Source organism: Myotis myotis, unplaced genomic scaffold, assembly GCF_014108235.1.
Source record: "Myotis myotis isolate mMyoMyo1 unplaced genomic scaffold, mMyoMyo1.p scaffold_m19_p_4, whole genome shotgun sequence".
NCBI lineage: Eukaryota > Metazoa > Chordata > Mammalia > Chiroptera > Vespertilionidae > Myotis > Myotis myotis.
In genome coordinates this window covers 53472607-53494910 of record NW_023416346.1, presented here as the reverse complement: position 1 = coordinate 53494910, position 22304 = coordinate 53472607, and the positions used below count along the sequence as shown (strand labels likewise).

General features: G+C 45.8%; 1 protein-coding gene across 3 annotated transcripts in view; it reads right to left on the bottom strand.

Annotated features, from left to right (window-relative positions):
- The window catches only part of TSC22D3 (TSC22 domain family member 3), a 62215-nt gene extending 42391 nt beyond the window's left edge, over nucleotides 1-19824 (bottom strand). The window contains exons 1-2 of one of the 3 annotated variants that reach the window (XM_036304516.1): nucleotides 19693-19824; nucleotides 18671-19087 (exon numbers count right to left, since the gene is read on the bottom strand). In XM_036304516.1, the coding sequence (XP_036160409.1) occupies nucleotides 18671-18981 (311 nt within the window). In that variant the 5' untranslated portion in view covers nucleotides 18982-19087; nucleotides 19693-19824. Of the gene's footprint in view, nucleotides 1-18670; nucleotides 19091-19439; nucleotides 19582-19692 lie in introns of those variants that run through there. The other 2 variants (XM_036304514.1, XM_036304515.1) reach the window with 2 other exon arrangements.
- Between the last annotated feature and the right edge of the window lie 2480 nt (nucleotides 19825-22304).

Sequence of the window (22304 nt, the reverse complement as noted above, 5' to 3'; positions counted from 1 at the left end):
CCAACAACCTTCCAGTGGCTGCTTCCTTGTGTGTGCCCGTATGTGATAGAGACAGTGGTCTGGAGCAAAGAAAAGGCCTGCTGCTAATCTGGAGTGTTGAGTGTCACGGGCCAGAGCAGGACATAGTGGATATAAAAATAGCAGGGTGTTCTTACACTTGAAATAGGGCTGTCAGAGAGAGCCTTCAAGCTAGGTGTACATGGACAAGACAATCTCAAACCATACTGTATGGCTTTTATGACCCTTTGGCTTCTCTTTCCCACCTCTGCTGACAGGGTGGTACGCAACCCCAAATCCAGTGATTTGCCTACCACTGTCAAGATTTTAGCCATATTTAAGTATGTGCTGTTATTTCTTTCATATTTTCTCTAAAATAACTTTAAGCAGATTCACTTCTTAAAAATGCGTCCATCTTATAAATATTTTTAAATCATAAGGCGTATATATTAGATACATTACCCCTCAATACATGTTAAATAAATAAATAGCTATAAAAGTAGAAAAACAAAGTTGGTCCACCTACCACACAAAATCATCTTGCACACCACCAGTGAATGCTTACCGGGACTGGGGAAACAGTGGTCTCTGTATAGTGCACGCAGATGGTCCCCACAGCCAACAAGCACGGCTTTATTTCTTTCTCCAATGTAAAGCCAGCAGGGCTTTAGACTGCCCGAATGGCCAGGATACCATCCTGAGCCTGCCTCCCTCGCCTTCCTCTGAGGGCTAGGGCCCTGGCCCTTATTATTTTCCTCCTTTCAGGTGCCAGCTCGAGCCAAGGCTGGAGTTTGTAACAGAACACAGGGCCTTTATTGTAAGTCAAGTGTTCCTTCCCTAGAGCTATTTCCCCTGCTGAAAATTCCACACTAGACCTCACTTAACTCAGAGAGTGCCCTCTGTGGCATGGACTTCCTCCACTTTGGCCCCAGGGGTTGCTTTGGGTGGAGTGCCCCAAGCCCACATCAGTAGCCCAGAGCTCACACAAGTCCCAGCAACTTATGGCTGGGGGAGCTGGGAGCATATGGGTCCCCCTAGCTGTGACACGGTCTTCCCTGGGAAGCCAGTGACCCCACCTCTCCCCGAGCCTGCTTCCTGGGTGGTCAGGAGACAAAGGAGGCCCACAGCTAGAACACGAGGGTGGGGGCAAAGCATTCTGCTGAATTCAAAGATGTATGTTCGATAAATGCTAAACACAAAGACTATCAGGGCTGACCAACAAGGGAGCCAGCTTCAGTGTAGCTGCCTTCAAGCCAAGTGGGGATGCCCCCCCCCCCCCCGCCCGGGGATGCTTTCCAAGAGATTCCTGTTTCCTCTGGAGAATTAAGGTCATTAGTGGCTTACAACTTTTTTTATTGTTGTTAAACATCTCCATCTTTCCTTCCCCAATCTAACCTGGACACTCTCAGGGTTTCTGGATACAAAGTCCTTAGAGGAGCAGAACTACTCTGAGGGAAGTGGGGATGAGGCTGGGATCTCTATCAACCCAGTTCCCAGGGCTCCCAGAGCCCCCTAATTTCCACCACCCATGGGGAGACACTTTCTAGTTCAGGTTGCCCAGCTTGAAAACCTTCTGGTGAGGAAAAACATGCCAGGTGCGGACACAAACCCTGCAAACTTTAAAGGACACATGTAGATTCTTATTTGTGAACTTGTTTGTTTAGAGGTGTAAACCTCTATTTAGTGAGAGCAGTGGCATAATCTATCTCCTCTACTTCTCTGTCCTTCTCTAAACTCTCTCCCTCCTTTTTCCCTTCTTCTTCCCTCTGGCAGCCCCTACAGAGCCAAAGAGGACCACAAGGATTCTATATAATACAGCCTTATTCCCTGGGGGAATTCTAAGATCACTTTCAACCTTGGGAACCTATGATTGATTAACTGAGTAAGAAATGATTATAGAACAAACTGAGCCAAGAATGAAGGAGGGCTAGCAGGTAGGGAACAGAGTGTGTAGTGGTGAAAGTAAGGGTGCTAGGGCACTGGGCAAGTGTCTAGATAGGTGGGGGGTTCCTATTTATTCATTCTCCTCACTGCAGTCTCCACCACAGTGGAGATGCTGGTGGGTACATGGTTGGCAGAGGACATTGAGATGATCTTCTATGTAGGAAGCTCTGAGCTCTTATGCTTGGGCCAGTAAGGAACTTTCTGGTTAGTGAAGTGTCACCTACTATGGCTTATAGACTCTTAGCATATAAACCAGAGAGGGATAACTAACTTTGAATAACTCAGAATACAGTGAAACACCAACAATATTAAACACCAACACTCACCAAACAGGTTGGTTTTTAGTAGCTCTTCCGTGCATTAGTGGGGGTAGAGTAGCTATATATAGCAGCCATCAAATTCTCAAAGGGTCCCCAATTGAGTCATGCTGCAGTGGGTCTGATGAGGGGCTTTAACCAAGAAAATAGGTTTCTAAGACAAGGTGCCAGTCTTATCCCTGTTCTTAGGCTCCGTTTTAGATCTGGATATAAACATGCAAGACCTGAAAATACCCCTAATTAAATTGAGAATTTTTGCAAAGACACACATGAAGAACTCAATAAATGCATTCTGGATTGAATACTTGAGTTTTGGAGCTGAAGGGGCCAATGGGAGACATTTGGTTGAGGGACTCATAAGCAATTGCACATTGACCGCATCCCCAACACCCTGGTTCTCATTACTAACACATTTTAAGTCCATCATCCTTGAGTTTTGAAAATTGTCTCTAATGTTCTATTCAGCCTGGATTCCCTCTTAGTGTCATGACTTTTAACACATTTACCATGTTCTCCTCCCCTTTCCTTATTCATGTGAATCCCATCTCCACCACCCCCTAATTCTAACATTCAGAAGTTCAATGACTTTTTCAAGCGTCCATGCATCCCATCCACACATCAAGATTTTAGAGGCATGGTCTTCCATAATATCTGAGTTGGAAGAGACCCTAGAGACCATCTTGTCTCTCCCCTCCCTCATTTTGTAAGTAGGGAAAGCAGCCCTCAGAAGGGCAGGGAGTTACTTACTCAAGCTCAAGCATCAGGTTGGTGGCAAAGTCAGGACTCGAACCCAGGTCTTCTGGATCTAAATCTGACCCACTTTCCACCACCTCGAGCTGTAGCTCCTCCAGGAACTGTGCCTCCTCAAGTTCAGAGTCCTCCCCAAGCTGGGGCTTCTCCACAAGCTGGGGCTCCTCCAGCCTTTCCCCCTTCATCTCACCACTGCCTAGGGAAGCATTGATTGCCTGGCTGGGGTTGATTCTTCCCTCTCCTCTCCTCTCTCCTCTCTCCTCTCTATAGCTTTCAGGTTAGTGCAGGAGCAACTGAAAACACTCCCAGACTCAGGAGAAAAAGTGCTCAGGGAGCCTCAGGGCCAGCCTAGGCTGCCTTGGCTGGTGGAGGCAGGAGGAAGTTCCCTGATCTGAATGCCTTGGGGGCTCCCAGGGTCTGAGGAAAGGCTGAAGCTCCTGGGGTGAGTGCTGCCCTACAGATCTTCTGTCAAGGCTGGGCCAGCTTCCTAAACTAACTCCCAGACTGAAGGGGAGGGCCGGATCCTGGGGAAGCGGGGGGGGGGGGGGGGGGGGGGGGGGCGGGGAGGGGAGAGCCCAGACAGCGGCTCTGCCAGCCAGCCCCTGTGGTTGGAACTTTCAAAAAGACCAATGTTTCAGCAACTGATTTCTTTTCCAACCCGAACAGCAGGCCTTTCTGTCCCCCTTGCATGACTGTGGCTGTGGCATGCAGCCCCAGCCTGTGCAGAAGCAAGATTCCAAGGCTGGGGCTCCATAACACCCAAACCACTGGTCAATTCCATTAAATAGAATCAAATTTAAAAACACAGTTTTTGGCATCAGGTGTATCCAAAGCTGGTCTCCTGACATGGAGAGCTTGTGTACCTACTGGGATGGGATGTGCACAGTCGTGTAGAGACGAGAAGTCGGAAGACCATTGGATCAGAAAATCAGGAGATATGGTTTCTCTTTTCAGCTGGTCACTTATTGGCTATTTGGTTTGGGGCAGGTACATCCCTCACTCTGGGCCTCAGTTTCCTCATCTGTAATTGGAGAGGGTCAGACCAAATTCTGCAAAAGCCCTATGAGTTCTGAGTATCTGTGTCTCTGCCTAAGATGCATGGGGATGCAGAAGGTGCCTGCGGCCAAACCTGGGAAAGGAGAAGCTCATGGTCTTGAAGAAGCATTCCCTGCTAGCTCCACTATGTTCTGGAATCCTCCATTTGCTAGCTATGCCAGTAGGGTGACCGTATGCTTCTGTAAGTTTTGATCTCTGGTAAAAATTTCAAAGCTCCTGGCAGCTTTCCCTTCCCCATGCTGGAGGAAAACCTTCTCAGTCATTTATACCTGATTGTGAATGAAGAAAGTTCAGAGAGCAAGCCTTGACAGGGATAGAGCTTGCTAGACTGGGTTGCAGGTGTTAGCTGGCTCTAAGCAGGAGAGGGTATGTGATTGACAGAGCAATGGGAGGGGTGAGTGAGCGGACTGGTGACAAAGTGAGGCAAGGCAAGTCAGGGAAGGTTTTATTCTGGTTCCACATATGACTTGCTTAATGATAAGAAAGCTTTGCTTGACTGAGTGCTTCCTGGGAGCATCCTCTCATTTAACCTTCTCAACCACACTTCCCCCATTTTCTAGATGAAGAAGCTGAGGTCCAGAGAAGTTGACTAACCAAATCAGAGTCTGTCATTGGCAGTCTATCAAATGGGAAGGCCCTGTCCTTCATGAGTGCATAGTGGCTAATGTCTTCTGCTACTCAGTGGCCCCTCCAAGGCCTTTGAAGGGAAGAGGAGTCCATCCTAGCTCTCCCACAAGGACCAGCACCTCCCATTCTACTATAGGATCCTGGCTCCCCGGGACTCAACAGCCCTAGGCACACCGTGCAGCTAATATTAGAATATACTAGCAAAGCCTCTCACATATAAAAAAAATATTTTTTTATTGATTTCAGAAAGGAAGGGAGAGGGAGAGAGAGATAGAAACATCAATGAGGAGAGAGAATGATTGATTGGCTGCCCCCCTGCACACCTCACATGGGGGATCGAGCCCTCAACCCAGGCATATGCCCTGACTGGAAATCGAACCACGGCCTTGTGGTTCATAGGTCAATGCTCAACTACCGTGTCATGCTAGCCAGGCAACCTCCCACATTTGAATAGGAGACTGAAGACTCGGCATTTTGGAGACATGGCCATTTCTGGGGTCCAGTTTCAAGAATAATTTTCAAGCATTAGTTCTTTATTCTCTTCACTGACTTTCAACTGTTCATCTGGCAAGTGATGAGCTCTTCAAAGTCTCCCTGGTCCTGATTTTCAGCTGATAGGCCATTATGGCTCTTAGAGAATCACTCTGCCTAACTCAAGGCTGCTTGATCTTGGCAATGAGAAAATTTCCTTGGGGGTCTGCTACTAACTGAGGTCCTCGGTGATCCAAAAGAGCTTCAAAATCCACATTTTGGGCATTAGCAGTGACTGGGTTTATTTTGCCTTTTCTGGACACTAATTTGGGGCAGGAATTCCTCACAGAGGGGCACATGAAGTGCCAAGGTTTTCCAAGGTGAATTTTCTTTTTGTGGATTTTCTAACCCTGAAGGAAGCCCTGTTAGCTTGTGTTCTTGCAGCTTCCTGCACTTTCCCCTCGTTATGTTCAATTGTAATGATATGGTTATTTGTGTAATTATTATTTGATGTTTGTCTCTACCACTAGTTTGTAAGTTTCCTGCCACAGGATCCTGCCTAGATTTTTGGTTGTCACTGTAGCTAGCCTGTGTCTAATCTTTGTTGTGCACGTGGAAGAAGAAATCCTCCTCCTCCTCAAATACCTGGGGTGGACAGTCTTACTCCATTGCCCTTATGGGTGCTCCCCAAAATTGTTAGACTATGGAGGATGGGTGCCCCTACTGAGGCTAATTTAGCCAGGAAATAGAAGGCTGAGGATGTGGGAGTGGATTCTACTAGCTCCTTAATCTATTCCCCCATACCATTTCAATCCCAGTAGAGTATATGCTCTTTTAATAACTGATATCTAATGGAATTTTTTAAATAAACATTTTTATTTAATCTATCACACATTCACTTTCTTTTTCCTTGGAAGCACCTGCTTCTGGCTTCCTTGCTTTCCCCATCTGTCCCCTTCTGTCCATGGTACTTATAACCAGCCCTCACACTTTTATCCAGTTCTTTATCGTTACTGTCACCACCATCCCCATATTTATAAAATAATATAACATCCCATGGTAATTTCATCTAACTTCTTCCAATGCTTGTAGTCAGGAAGAGCTTTCTGCTATCTAATCTCAATTCTTCATGCTACAGTAGAGGCCTGTTTCCTCTTGTTCTGTTCCTATTGTGGTTTGGAAACAGCTAGTCACCATCTCTGAGTTGTGACTTTTCTTGTATATGAAGATTAACCTCTTTTTTCTTTCTACCACCCTCCACCCCACCTCTTGGATCAATTACTTAATTCCTATAGCCTAACCTCATAGCCCCCTGAAGTCTCAGGTTTACCTCCTGTTGTCTAAGGAATTCTTGTCAGCCTTATCTGGACCCTCTACAGTAAGACTCCCTTGGATCATACTGGGCTCTCAGCTGTCACCTGCCTTGTCATTGTGGTAGGGCCATCCCTCTCAAATGAAAGCTCTTTGGAGCTCCTTCATCAATTTCTTTGCCATTCTTAGAGGTGTAGCCCCCCTACCCTTCTGCATTCAGGCTGTTTTTTTCCAAACAACTATCTGACATTTGGAGCCCAGAAAATAAGTGCAGCAATAAGTGCAGTCTGAAGCTCTGTGCCCCACTGCGTCTGTACAATGAGAAGCATTCATAACTTAGAAGGAGGCCTACAAAGGGAAAAGAAAACCTAGAAGACCCTCCCATTTCTTTTTTCTTTACAGTAAATAATTTACAAAAAAAATTCTCCTCACAGGCAATAACCACTTTATCACCAGTCCCCAGGGTCAGCCTTTATACATTTCTATACTGTCATGGACTATTTTTAGCAAAGGATGACATTAAGTACTAGTTGCCCTGTGGACTTCAAATTCATTTCTTCCTCGTGTCAGAATGTTGTCAGTCCTCTCCTTTTGGACCTGCTGGCATAACAATATTTCCAGGGGTGTGAGCAGCTACCTACATGGTATGACTTCAGGGATTCCTTTGAGAATCCTATGCCTAAAAAATGTCTCATTTGGTCTGGATGATTAGAATTTCAGCATTAGAGATTCATTTCGTTAGCTCAAGTATCACTTCCACAGGAAGTCTTGTTTGATCCTTTGTTATACTCTCTGACAAAAGCTTATTCTTTTTCTCTCTTGGCACTTAGTTTGAAATTCATTAGTGTGATTATTTGGTTAATGTCCCTCTCTCACACTCCACTGGCTATTCCATGATGGCTGTGACCATGCCTTTTGTGACTTTCCTATTCTATTCCCAGTGCCTAACACTCAGCCTGGCACATGGAAGGTGTGCAAGAAATATTTGTTGCTGATTAAATCTGTTCATGAACTTAAGAAGTGTGAATTATCCAGAGCATTGGTGGGAAAGAGTGTGGGCATGGATGCTCAAGACACTACCTGGGGTAGAAGGCTCCAGAAAACCAGGGTGGAGTGCTGACCATAAGCAGCACCCTCCTTCACCAAGTGACCTGAGGCTGGTTCCTTTTGCTATTCCAGCCTCCTCTCCTTTTCTATCTACTGATGCTTCCCTCCTTGCTCAGTCCTACCCCAGGGCCTTCATTTATAGGATATCTGGGAAAAAGGGTTTGACCAATGTGAAAACAGGGCTAAAATGATACCCTATGAGTCCACCAAAATTTTTTTCCCAGAGAGACTTGGGTGAATGAGAATATATATATTCTCATGAGAGCGCCTTGACATCTCCTTGGTTCTGTTAGAAGGAGATGAACCTTCAGAAGGTTCTGGTAGACACCAAGACTACAGGTGTGCAGATATGAAGCCACACTCCACAGGCTCCTCTGGTGCCCACCCTCAACTGCACTACCAAGCTCAACCATCCTGGTTCCAGTGGGATTTCTCCAGGCATCAAAGGAAGTCCCTTCTTGCTCCAAGGCCCCAAAGGCCTCAATTCATCAAGGGCTAACCCAGGTCCCTGAGGAGAGCATTCTAGGAGCCAGCTTGCCCTGAGTCAGAGAGGGACAATGAGAAGTGGGCCACTGTGGGCCTTTTACTCATTCCTGAAACTTGGTGATTCTAGATTCTGTCCCAAGAAGAATCCAAAGTTTTCCTCACCACTGCCCCACCCCCACCCAGGCCAGCACCTTCCTACCCATGAGCACTGCTGGCCTGGCAAGGTTCCCTTCCCCTTTCCCAACCAGAAAGCCCATAGCTGCTTCTTCCCACAATGCCATAAACAACACATTCTTTAAGGCCCTCCTGGAACCTGCCACCATAAAGAAACTCCCTCTTCCTAGTTTGTTTTGCCACTTCCCAAGCTCTGGACCTGCAGACCTAGGGCACCATAAGCTGAGGCCATTCTCTCAAGAAGCAGGAGATCCAGTGGGACTGCTTTGTTCCACACCAGTCTTGGATAGAACTGCTTCAATCCCCTAGCTAAACTCTCAGCTCCCTAAATCCCAGTCCTAGCCTCTACCACCTCCCATGTAGATAAATCTGTGGTAGGCGCTCAGTAAAGGGCAGATTGGGAGCAGAAAGAAGCTGGAAGCCTGAGGGGGGTCTCAAGAACGGGAAATTCTGCACCTCCACCTCAGGCTAGCCAATACTGACTGGATTCTGGCTGTGATGTGGGGGACTTGGGGTGCTCAGCTCTTCTAGGACCTGAGAGGGTGGTCTTGAATTTGTCTGAGGATTTATGTATCTGAACTTTGGATGCAATCATGCTTGCTAGTTATTCTCATACCACCTTTATAAAAAACATTATTTTTTTATAAAAAACATTATTATTTTTTTCTTACTGGAGAGAAGTGTCCCAAACTACCCTCAGCTGGTGAGCCATTTACCCACTGGTAACACAATGGGACAGGCTAGTAAAGACAAGGGAAGAGAAGAAGAGGACCTACTGGTTTAGTCACAAACTTTGAGCCAATGGAATATTAGATTGATGGTGCTATTCTGTGTTGCAGATAGTCAAGTTAGCTTATTAGAAAAACATTTCATATAATCTAGCCAGTTTGATTTCATAGGGCCCTCAATTGCACTATGCTAGTAATATAACTTACTGAATGGGCTAAGAAGAGAACTAAGAATCATTGTGAATTCGGGCCAGCCTATAGACTTTGAGACTTTGTGGAGAATGGACTGGGAATGGGCTCTTTTAGGGCCATCCTTTAAATAGCTCCTCCAGCTCCAGTAAACCCTTCTGCCTGGAGTCCCCAGAACAATCCCTGAACCAACAAGCAGATACAAAAAGAAGAGGAACTTCTGAGATCTGTTCTGGGGCCCCTCTAGATGTACCCTCAGCAGTATACTGTCAGGTGATAGCAGAAACCTATCCCCGCCCCCACCACCACCACCACACCTGAAACCTCATTAAGCTCACAGGAACTCACCTGCCTGATGCTAAGTGTGGAAGTTCTGGAGGGATCACTTTTGCAGCCTGTTACTAGCCCAGTCTGAGCAGACTGCTGGCCTGACCTAGGGCTTTTCCTTTGGGAGTATGATGAGCTGGACTTAGATCCCCAGCAGGCTTCTGAATGCCTGGCCCCAGGAAGGCCTGCCATTGAGCAAGCAGAAGCTTGATGCCTCAGTAACTTATCTCTGTTACATAAGGCACTAGGCAAGAACATGCAAGATATGAGCCAGGGCCCTCTGGCTGGCCTAGGCCCAACCTAGTCTGTGAGTGAGACTAAATGGGAAGTGTGTGGGGGGGGTGGAGTGGGGGGGGATGTAAACCAGGTAGGAGCCGCTGGAACCATTTCCCTTCCTCTCACTTCTCACACCCTTCTTACTCAGGGATAGCTGTAGCCAATCACTGGCCTAGAGAGCTTGGCAAGAATCCGAACCAGAACCTTAAACTGTGACAGCTGTTCTCCATCTCCCCTGAAGAGGAGACAAGAGGAAGCGGGTTGAATACCCAAGGCTATTTCATGAGTAAATTCTTTCGAGGAAGGATAGGGAAGGTCCCTGTAGGGCTCTGTCCACAGGCAAGGGCCTGATTTCAGGATGGGCCTATTTAAGGAAAGTGGCTCCCAGGGGAGGAAGGCTGATAGCCTGCCTAGGGCATGACTGACCAAACAGGCTTCCAGCTCTTGTTTCCCCTTGGGCTGGTGTCTGTACAATGGGAAGCTCCCATTCAGTCTCCGTGCTGGCTGTGATTTCACACCTCTTACACTGTTACCAAAAGAGCAATAGCTACTTTGGGGCAGGGATTTACAGCTAGAAGATAAAAGTGAATCTGCTTTGCCAGCTGATAAGATTCTCTTCTGCATGGATTAACATTTGGAAAAGCTTACTTTCTACTCTCACAGACCCCCATCTCATCCCCACTCTGACTCCTTAGCTAAACTAGATTGTGGCATGATTGACTATGACCTCTATAAGCCATTTTTTTCCTGCCCCACTTCTTATCTAACCTGCTTCGAAGCTGGGATCTAACCTTCTGGCCTTCATGAGGTTCCCATTAGAAGCCCTCTAAGGAGGGCTTGCTGTACCAAAGCAATGGCCCCTCAGGGAAGCCCTAACACTGTCCCATTATTGCAAGCTTTGGGACAGCACAACATGTCCTTCCTGGGCTATTATTGTTCTCTTCATCTAAAAGGGAAATTTTGTCTTTTTGACCCCTGTGGTCATGGAAAGCTCTCCCTTGAGTGCACTGAGGCACACAGAGTGCCCCACCAAATGGGCCCAAACTTCATCCCACTCAGCATGTTGACTTCTCTGGGGCTCAAAAAGCGATATTTCATGACACCAATACTTTGTTATGTAAACCCAGCCAGCCCTGGCAGATTATGGCTTTGTAGTTATCTTGAGGGATGTCTTACATAAGAGGAGAAAGTTCAGGTAGGAGCAGAATTGCGATGAGCAAACACAGTGCAACGGCCACCACCAGGTGCAGATACTACCAACCTCATTCCTTTCAAACAGCCCACAAGGTGGGGAGAAGTGTTATGCCGGGCTCCATTGCTCAGGGGACCCGGAATCCCTGGCAGCCCTGGCCAAACACATCCATCTCCGTTTACCCAGACTCTCTGGCCTTCAGGACTTTCTGGAAAGGAGCCGATACTCTACCTGGAACTGAGAGCTTGTTAGTTCATGAGGAAGTGCAAATATAAGAAGGAATGTTAACCTCCTCTTTAGGCAGGAAAATAAAGTCACCCTGAGAAGAGGTATTTTCTGAGATGTGGACTCAAATGCATCCACTCCTGGCAACCTGGAGAAATAGGTAAATTCATGCTCTGTTCTTGCCACCTTTCTTTAAGATCATGAATCTTCCATCCAGTCCTCTTTAGCTCTCATGCTATTCACAGCCCCATACTGTAGCAGGCCTTGTCTTCCTACCTTTCTTCTCTAAACTTGGCTTTCCCACATCTATTCCCAGAGAACCCTATTCCCTGTGAGCTGTCATCCTGAACAAAGTTCTAATAAACAAACGCTCACAAAGTAGTCAATGACGAGTAAAGATGTCACATGTTAGTCTTTTAAAAAGTAAACCCTGAGAAGTAAACCAGGGTAGACCCTGGCCATTCATGAGACAATAAAACTTTTGCTAGTCCCTTATTCATGAGAGCCCAGAAAGAATATCATTTCCCCCATAAAACTTGCATTTCCATCACTTTGTTAAACTTCTTAGCTTTCTTTTCATTATAATCACTAGCACTAGGAGCTTATCAGGGAGGGGGGCATTCTCCCCAAAGAAACAAACATTTGTTTATTTCATGAGAGTTACTTCATTTATATGAACTCTGATTAGAGGACCACAAAATTGGGTTGAAAAGGAGGGACTGAGCAACTGCACTCCTAGGTAGAGACTCAAAAGGTTTGAAAGAAGGAACTCAAAAAGATAATGGTACATCAATGTTCATAGCATCAGTCTTCACTAAAGCCAAAAGGTGGAAATAACCCAAGTGTCCATGGATAAACAAAATGTGATATATATATATATATATATATATATATATATATATATATAATTCAGTCATAAAAAGAAATAAAATACTGATATATGCTATGACATGGATGAACCCTGAAAACATCATGCTAAGTGAAACAAGTCAGACACAAAAGACCACATGTTATATGATTCTATTTATATGAAAACTCTAGAATAGGCAAATTCAGAGACAGAAAGTAGAATAGAGATTACCAGGGGATGGGGCGGGGGAGGAGAATGGGGAGTTACTCTTTAAGAGGTACAGAGTTTCTGTCTGGGGTGATGACAAAGTTCTGGAAATGGATAATGGTGATGGCTGTACACAGCATTATGAATGTACCTTATGCCACTGAATTGTACACTTAAAATGGTTAAAGTGGCAAATTTTGTTATATACAATTTACTGCTATATATGTAGCATGATATAGATATAGATATATATCTAGATAGATATAGATATAGATATAGATATAGATATAGATATAGATATAGATATAGATATAGATATAGATATAAAAAGAGCCAGGGTCCATAACATCCAAAACGACCAAACGGACAACCAAACACCAGAAGTCAGTCCTGCAGTCAGTGCTGGGTTGCCGTGGCGACCCAGCACTGACTGCCAAGGGGGTTGCAGATCAACCCCGGAGAGAGGCCTGGAGAGAGAAGCAGGGTCTGATCCGCAGCTGTTGATCAGCCCTTGCCTCTCTCTCTCTTCAGGCCTTGCCAGCAGCTGCAGGGGCTGTTGATCAGCTCCGCCTCTCTGATCAGGCCCAGAGATAAGCCCAAGACACTGAATGGCATAGAAACCAACCAATCAGAGCCTAATCTGGGTGAACTAGGAAGGCAGAACCTAAGGTGGGGGCTGAGGAGGGGTTTTAAGGGCAATAGCTGTTTGGTGTAAGGTGTAAGAAAGTGGTTCAATTTTTTAATGACCGGTTTGGCAGTATAGTGCATATGGCTGGCTATCAGTCCAGATATAAGGATTATGTACTTTTGTCCGCCAAGAGCATCTTCTCCTGCTGAAAAAGGCCCCCCCCCCATTTAAGCAATCCTATCCTATATAATCTATCTATACTAATAAAAGGGTAATGTGCTAATTAGACCAGGTCGACTGCCATCTTTCATCTTCCATCTTCTTTCCGGACAAAGCCAGGGTGGTGGGGGCCAAGGCAGAGGCAGTTAGGGGCGATCAGGCTGACAGAGGAGAGCAGTTGGTGTGAGATCAGGCCGACAGGGGGTTAGGGGCAATCAGGCTGGCAGGCAGAGGCAGTCAGGGGCAATCAGGCAGGTGAGTGGTTAGGAGCCAGCAGTCCCAGATTGTGAGAGGGATGTCCGACTGCCAGTTTAGGTCTGATCCCACAGGGGTCCCCGATTAGAGAGGGTGCAGGCTGGGCTGAGGGAAACTGCCCCCTCCCCCTTGCACCAGGCCACTAGTATATATATATGTAGGGAATATATATATATATATATATATATATATATATATATATATTATATATATTATATATATCATATATATTATATATATTACATATATATACATATATGTATATACACATACACATACACACATACATATATATTAGGTATGCTGGTAGAGCACTAGGGTCACTCATAGGCAAAAGCCTCTTAGCATGTGTGCCTCAGCAAGAAGACAGTTTATCTCCTATCAACTTTCTCTTGAAGTATTCAAACCATGAATGTTAAGTTGCAAATGCATTGTGTTTTTAATAGAAAATGCCTTAATCAGAGTGCCTATTCTTTGTCAGACCAGTAGGCGCTTACATTACTTTGGGCTAAGGAAGAACTATCCAAGCTTGATACCAAAAGCAAAAATCACAAAGGCAAAGAATGGCAGGTTTAACCACATAGAAACCTCTCTACAGCAAAAAACTCCATCTTCGAAATCAAATGGCAAATTAGTTGACAAAGGTTGTGATCTCTAATTCAGAGTTTCTCATGGTGTGATCAGCATACCACTGTGCTATGGGAGAGGAGTTTTAGATGGTTCCTAGACAGAAAACTGTATCTTAGGCACTACAGCAGGCAGGCCCGGAGAATAGTTTGGCCCCTCAAATCACACGGTGTAAGTAGCTACATCCTTAGAAGTCAGATCCGGGAATATACACTTATGAAATCATGAACTCTGAGACTCAGAGAAGCACAAATAATTTTTTGCATTTTTTTCTTGGAAATCTGATCTCTCCCTTTACTACTATATATGAACTCAGTAGGGGAAGGTGAATGAATTAGCACATGTAAAGCAATTAGAAATCTTCGCTATTGTCATTTTTCTGAGCATCTAAGTGTGGAAACCAGCTGGTGCCAGCTCAGAAGCTTAAAGGCAGGCTCCTAAGGCTTTTAAAGCCACAAGGGAACTCCAATTCAGAATATGTCAGACTACCCCGGGCAGGTATGTGTGCTCAGGAGCCAAAGGCAGCAAAATAGAGCTGATTAAGAAGTTTTGGATAAAGTCTTAGAAGTAAATCTGAATTACAGCAACAACAATGACAACAACAGAATATGGCAAAAGTTTCTATTTCAGGTTGCTACCCCTTATTGATCAAAGAATTAAGTCCCCTCAAACTTCAACTTTACCAGTTTTTTCATAGGCTACATTTAAATTGGAAATTTTAGCTGTTTTCCCAGCATATTCTACCTGCCTCCTAAATTTTCTAGTTTTAGAAGCATATTCAAATGATAAGGTTGAGTCCCCTCATAATAGGGTGACCAACCATTCCAGTTTCCCTGGGACTGTCCCAGTTTAAACATTGAAAGTCCCATGTCCCAGAAAGGTATGGTTGGTCACCCTACCTAATAAGGATATTTTAAACATTTGGTTAGTTTCTAAGCTAATATTTACCTCTGCTTAACAATTTTCTCTTAATAGACAATTATTTAGTGTCTGATCTTAGGTGGAGTTTTCCTCTGCTTTTCATTGTGAGGCATCGGACAAGTTACTTAATTTTCCCAAGCCTCAATTTTCTTTGTTATAAAATGAAGAAGGTTGATAGTACCCATTTCATGGGTTGGTATAAATATTAAATGAGATTAGGCAGATATAATGTTTAGTGCAAACTGTAAATGCTTAATAAATGTTAGCTATTAATCTATTATAGTTATTAGTTACCTAACACAAGATTAAAGGGATGGTGTTTAAAACACACTTCTCAATAGTTTAGAGTAACCATTTACATACCAACAAGCCACATGCCCATTACCACTGAGTTATGAGTATACATACAGCACTGTCCATCAGGACTTCTCCCAGACTATTAGAGTTACACACGTGGTTCAAACATAAAACAAACACAAAAATCACATTTAAACCTTAATAAGGATTTTCCAAGACTAGGCTAAAGTTGCTTTTTTACCTTTTACAATTGTTACACCAACACTTAAGCAGTCATCTAAACAAAAAAACCTTTATTGCACACGGGCTATATAACTAAGAAACCCAGGGAAAACCAAATGAGTGTAAAACACACCGCATACCCTCAAACTGCTTATTTTCTTGTGTTCCAAGGACACCGGGAACTAAGCTGGGAACAAGGGAAGGGTCAAGGCAAATAACCAGACAGAAATCAAGAATGTGCCCCACCCCTCCCAAGAATAGAGGAACCCTTCCAGGAGGAAAATGTGCTGCAGGAGGAGGGGCAGGGAGAGTCTCTTCTCCAGGAGAGGTAGCCTTGAAAGTAAACAAATTAAAAGGGGAAAATACACCCCAACAGGAATTTGAAATATCAAAGCATTAAATGGAATAGAAGTAAAACTGATGACTTAAGTATAAATGTATTCCAGGGAATAAATGAAGTAAGAAAGAGAAAATTTTCACTCAGAAGAAGTCTTTCCAGCTCAGATATTGGAAAAGCCCCATGACCAGCAATAATGGTCTCCTACTTCTACTAATGAGCATGTCATTCTAGGTAAAACCTAAAGCAAATTCAGAATTCCTAACCTCAAATGTCTCAGTTATCAAGAAAAATGTAAGAACATTTTGTCCTGCTAGAACTAGAAGGCTGTTACCACAGGACCCTGTCACATTCCCCAGCCTTACAGAAAGAACGGCTTATCTGTTTTGGACACTGAATTGCTTTGATCCCCGGAGGCAAGGTGCTCAGATCCACAGTTCCAACAATTCGCTCGGCTCCCTCCACCAATGCCCTCAGTGCCCCTACACCCCTACCTGATATCATTTCTATGCTTTGCCAATAACCAAACCCCAATTGACAGGTGTCAATGGACTAGGTGACAAAGGAGGTCTTTCCATTGGAGAAACCCAGACAACCAGAAAGCCTCCCAAGGTGTGGCACAAGTGAACACTTTGATCTCAGGCTCTCAGTCTCACACCTCACTCACCTAGATCCAGCCCTCCTAGGTCCCAAGCCTAGTAACCCAACTGAGGATGTGTCCCCTCTTACACATCAATAAGGCCATTCTGGGGCAGTTTCTCTCCTAGTTGAAAGAGTGCAAATGTGGCAGAAGCTCTTTCTAGGTATCTCAGTCACCCCGCCCCCACTGCCACTCTCCTACCAAGTTGAGCTGGATTGTTAGGAGCCTGTTAGGGCTTTTGCTCGGTCGTGTTGCAGCATCTGTGGTCTGAATACACTTATACTAATCTTTCATCAGAAATGAAGACTCCCTGCTGAAACCGGTTTGGCTCAGTGGATAGAGCGTCGGCCTGCGGACTGAAAGGTCCCGGGTTCGATTCCGGTCAAGGGCATGTACCTGGGTTGCGGGCACATCCCCAGTAGGAGATGTGCAGGAGGCAGCTGATCGATGTTTCTCTCTCATCGATGTTTCTAACTCTCTATCTCTCTCCCTTCCTCTCTGTAAAAAATCAATAAAATATGTTAAAAAAAAAAAAAAGAAATGAAGACTCCCTAAAAACCCACTGAACAGGGCCTGGTTTTGTTGTTGTTTTTTTAAAACAATGAAATAAATTTATACCTAATGTGAAATAATAGATGAGGAAGAGCTTTGATGGGGGTGGAAAATGCCTGAGAAATACAACTTGTTATGATAATGCTAGCGAAGTCAGCAGCCCTGCTTGTTCCCTCCTGGAACTTCTGGGGTTGCAGCGGTAAACCTGGTCTGAACACTAAGTGAGGGTAGTTCCTGCCTATTTTGATTGCTTTTAAAATTCCCTCTTTGTGCCTCACTGGAAAACCACCCAGTTATTCAAATATTCTGTGGTGCTCACAATTGCTTATTACCTTGTCTGAGCACACCACCTGCCCATGACCTGGGCTCCCAGAACCAGAAGGTACATTAGAGATGAGAGAAGTCAGGTGACTTGCTCAGGCTCACACAGTGAGGCAGGGCTATAACTTGTACTACATATAACCCAGGTCTCCCACCATGTAGTTGTCTTTCATGCATTTAACTTCCATCATTGAGAAAAAAAAAATAAAATGCACACCGTACATACACACACACACACACACACACACACACACACACACACCTGTGCCCTGTTATGATGGTTCCCAAAACATCAAACCCACTGCAGTTGTGTCTTCTGAAGTTGCCTCCCCTGGCTCGAAATCGCCTCCGTTGTACCAAGACTGGCTCTGACCAGACTGTCTCAGACTAGAGGACTATAGACACCTTGGGGCTTCCCAATGTGTTTCTCTCCTCCCATTCTCTTCCTTTTGCCCTTCAGCAGGATTTCTAGAAAGTCTGACCCTCACTCTCCACACTCCAACAAACATCTGCAATGACATGGATTCATCCACCCTCCCGTCCTAAGACTTTCTCTGGGGCTGCGTTTAGCCATCATTGGAAATTGAAGGATGTGACATGGAGGAGGTGGAAGTATCCCACCCAGAGTCTCAAGAAATTCTCAAGGCTCCATAATTTTTCTTATTCCCCACCTGCTGCACATCAGCAGCCTCTTAGTTTGTCTTGACATTTTCCCTGGCCTCACTGTCAGTCAGTGCCATTCAGTAATTTCAAAGCCCTCGAAGTTTCAATCTGAGTTTGCATATTTAGAAATGGGCTTTTGTGAAGAGTGGAACTCAGATCCTAAGACAGTGATGGCGAACCTATGACACGCGTGTCAGAGGTGACACGCGAACTCATTTTTTGGTTGATTTTTCTTTGTTAAATGGCATTTAAATATATAAAATAAATATCAAAAATATATGTCTTTGTTTTACTATGGTTGCAAATATCAAAAAAATTCTATATGTGACACAGCACCAGAGTTAAGTTAGGGTTTTTCAAAATGCTGACACGCCGAGCTCAAAAGGTTTGCCATCACTGTCTTAAGAGCAGCTCACAGCAGAATTTCCAAAGTGGCAGCGGAAATTATGCATTGGAGGAGGGGGTGCCCCCAGCTACTTCCAAACCATCTAGGGATCTAGCCACTTTCTAGGCTCCAACACCTTCTTAGGAAAACCTCTGCAGGCACACTTCCAAATAGAGTCCCCCCCTGCCAGAAGTCCCCTCCACCCCACAGGACTCCAGGTAGCCTCTGGGTTGGTCACAGCAGCCTGAGAGCCCAGCCTACTTAGTGCCCCTCATGAACTTCCTGGGAGCCCCTTTTGTCCGAGGTGAGGGTACAGCAGCAGCTGGTGCGAGCCAGGACGCATGCCCACCCGTCTGCTCAGACACTCACCTGTGGAAGAAGAGCAGGATGGAGAGCATGGTCTGGTCGATGTTGCGGTTGCAGATACCCTCGTTGAGCAAGTAGCAGGGGTCTCGCAGCACGGGTTCTAGCGAATCCTGCCGCATTATGTTGTTGAGCTTGTCGGTGTTGAGGTTCTCAAAGATCAGCTTCTCCTGAAACTGCCGAAAGTTGCTCACGGTGGGGCTGCCTGGGCTCTTGTTCTGCCCGCTGCTGTCTCCACTTCGGTGGGCCAGGTCCAGGCAGCAGTTGCAGCAGTCGAGACCAACAGGTGAGCGGCAGTCGGTCTTGGGCTGGGCCATCTTCTCAGGCTCAGGGGCCGCCTGGCCTGCCAGGTCTGGGGCGGCTGGCAGGTGCGCGTCCGCCGCGTTGGCCTGAGGAGACTCCAGGGTGTCTGGAAAAGGCAAGCTGCTAAGAGGAAAGTTGGAAATTAGTGCCTCCAGCTAACCACCCTCGAATTGGCCCCCTTCTGGCTGTGCCGCTCTGGGTTCGAATAGAAACAGCTGGACAAACAGCTCGGAGCGGATCCTTGGGGCTCACTTCCTTTTCTTCCTCCTCCTCCTCCCCCTCCGCTAGGAGGCCCGGGCCGCCCCCGAGGTGCCACACGCTGCCCCAGCGCCGTCCCAAGTTTCCCAAGTGTGAGCCAGACTCGGGGTGGACCTGTGGCAGCAGGAAGGGCGGGCAGCAGGGCAGAAGGAGAGCCGGGGCGCGCCCTCGTTTTCCCCTCTTTGCTCCCTCCCTCCTCGACTCGCTGGCTCACCCGCTCTCAGGCTCCCCTGGGCTGTGCCGGCTGAATGGTGGCAGGAGCCCAGCGCGAGTGAGTGAACTAGCGAGCTGCACGCCCAGGAGTCTGCACGGGCCGTGGCAGCAAGTAAATTACCCCCCGGGGGCCGACGGAGACCGCTCCAGCTTCCCTGGGCGGGCGCCGGCCCTAAGCCCGCTCAGTCCTGCCCCCAAACCCCCGCCCCGCCCCGCCGCACCCACGCGCCCTCACACCACACGGCGGCTCGCACCCTTGCCCGCTCAGTTGTGCCCAGCGCTTCAGCTCAGGCTCTCTCGCCCCTCACGCCGCATCCTCCGCCAGAAATCTATGAGTAGCCGGGCTGGGGTGCCGCTGCACCCTGTTCTCCAGCTCAGTGGGAGGGCGAATATTCCTGATCCCACCGCGGACGGGTCCCCCTACAGGAGAGACGCGGCCCTCGAGAGCCCTACTAGTTAGAGCCGTACACCGCGGCGCTCCACAAACCTCTTTGGGGGCGGGGGTGGTACAAAGAGAAACGTTTGCTCCCACAGAAAGTCTGAGCGTGCGGGACACACTTCAGGACTACCCAATAAATGCCTTAAACAAAACTCACAGAAGCACGATCAAACTTCCCTCGGTTTTGTCCCTTTCTTCTCACTTCACTTATCTTTCCTTCTCTCCCCCCCACTAGCTGTCTCCTCTCTTCCCTAAGCCCCGCCGGAGGAGACCTCTGTCCTGGCTTCCGGGAATGCAAGCTCCCCGGCAGGCTCTTCTCCCTCTTTTTTTTTTTTCTCTCTTCCCAGTTTGCCCCTCTCCCCTCAGCCCCTTCGGTCTTTCTGCGCTTTTTCTCCCAATTCTTTCTTTTTTCTCTTTCTTTATCCATTTCCGCTTTCTTACTTTCTCTTTTGCCCCCTTTCTTTACTCATTTCTTTTTCTCCTTTTCTGTATTTCCTCATTTACCCCTTTCCGTCCCGGTTTTTCTTTTTCTGTCATGGACTTCTTTCTTCCCCTTCTTTTCCCTCATTTTATTTTACCTTTCCTTTCCTCACTTCAGCGCACCCCCTCTTTTACCTCAATTTTGTCCCTTTCTCTTTTCTTCACTTTTCTTTCCCTACCTTTCGAACTTGCTCTCCCGCGTCTTTTTCCTCATCTGCCACGGTAGTTGACCTCTGCCCTTACCCTTACCCTATTAAGACCTGTGGTGATTGGTTATTCCGGAGCACAGGGGTGTCCTGAAACTGCCAGCTGAGGGGTCCTCGGCTCTGAAGAGAAGGTTACTCCAGAACGTCTGACGTAAGGTGAAAGGGGAGATTTGTGGAGAGCAAGGCAGATTGGCACCCCAGCTTTGTGAGATGTAGGGATGTGTGCTGTGGTAGATTTCCAAGACTTGGAGACTTGGAATACTTTGACTATATAGCATTAAATAATTATTGGTTCCTAAAACAATTCAAAATATTTATGATGTCCAGTTTTCACATAAAATTCAAATGGATTTCAGCTTCAGTCAGCACTCCCCACCCCCCTTCAGCTCCCTTCACAAGTCCCCGGCCCTTGCAATAGAGCAGTATATACTGCCATCTTGTGTTTAAACATTGAACATTTTCTGCCTGGGACACAGAGCTCTTTGGGAGAAGCCAGAGGTGCCTCCTAGTGGAATCCACACTGCATCGGTTCTGAGAATAGGAGAAAAGGGAAGACAGATACATTATACCGGTGGTTCCCAACCTTTTTTTGGCCATGCCCCACCTAAGCACATTTAAAATCCTGATGCCCTCTCTGTGACATATAATTCTTATTATTCAAAAAATGAACTCCTATTCACACGGAGGAAACCTAAAAGTCTATTAACTTGGTCTAAACAAGTTTCCAAAGAACATGGCATCCATGAAAGAGAAAAATAAAAGAACAAAAGGACAGTTGAAGTACTGAGGAAGAAATCACTATGAAATTGTTTAAACAATAACAATAATATGAAGTGATATGAAAAAAATAGCAAATAAAGTTTCAGAACATATAATAGATATGTCACAATATATATTTATATACTGTATATGAGGCCCCTAGAACCATAAGAAATGCAAAATAATGACTGTTAATAACTCATTCTAGAATTGCCCCCATTAAAAATCAAATTGCCCCCCCCCCGTGGGGCATGTGCCCCACATTGGGAACCACTGCTTTACATTAAGAGGGCCCATGGCCAAGTGGTACACCTGGACACCAATCCGGGTAAAGCCATCTTCTTTCTAGTGGAGATACCCTTGCCTGAGTCCCTTTAGATTGGACTTCCATAATTTGAAATTCCCTCCATGTGCCACAAGCATCAGCCCTGTGATCAAAATCAAAGGGCAGCCAATAACTCCTGTTTCCAACTGGTCTTATGTGGGGTCTATAAGGTCCTATGGATGTTATATATCCCCACAGTTTCCAGAAATGGAAGGAGGGTAGTTCTCTCTCTGCTGTAGTGACCAGAAAATCAGAAACAAGCTTTACCTCTGGCTCTTGACAGGATCTCAAGATCAGAGATGAAAGAGGCATTTGGAGTTCACTGTCCAGACCATCAGAGCTAAGAATATAGTACCTGTGTTCTCATAGACTGCTGAGGATTCTTTGGTTTGATCTCTCAAAAGCCAATCCTTTATGTATGTTAATTTTCCCCTTTCTCCTTTTTCAATGTATTTTCTTTTTAAATTATACATTAATTTTTCCTTTTCTTCTTTGTTATCTTTTTTTTAATGTTCTTGGGTAAAAGCCAGAGGACATAGTTGAATATGAAATTTCATATGCATTGTGTAGGCTTATAGCCTACTGAATTGTTTTTTAATTACAGTTTTTATGAATTTCCCTCTTGTTTATAATTATTTAATGTTAAACTTATAACAA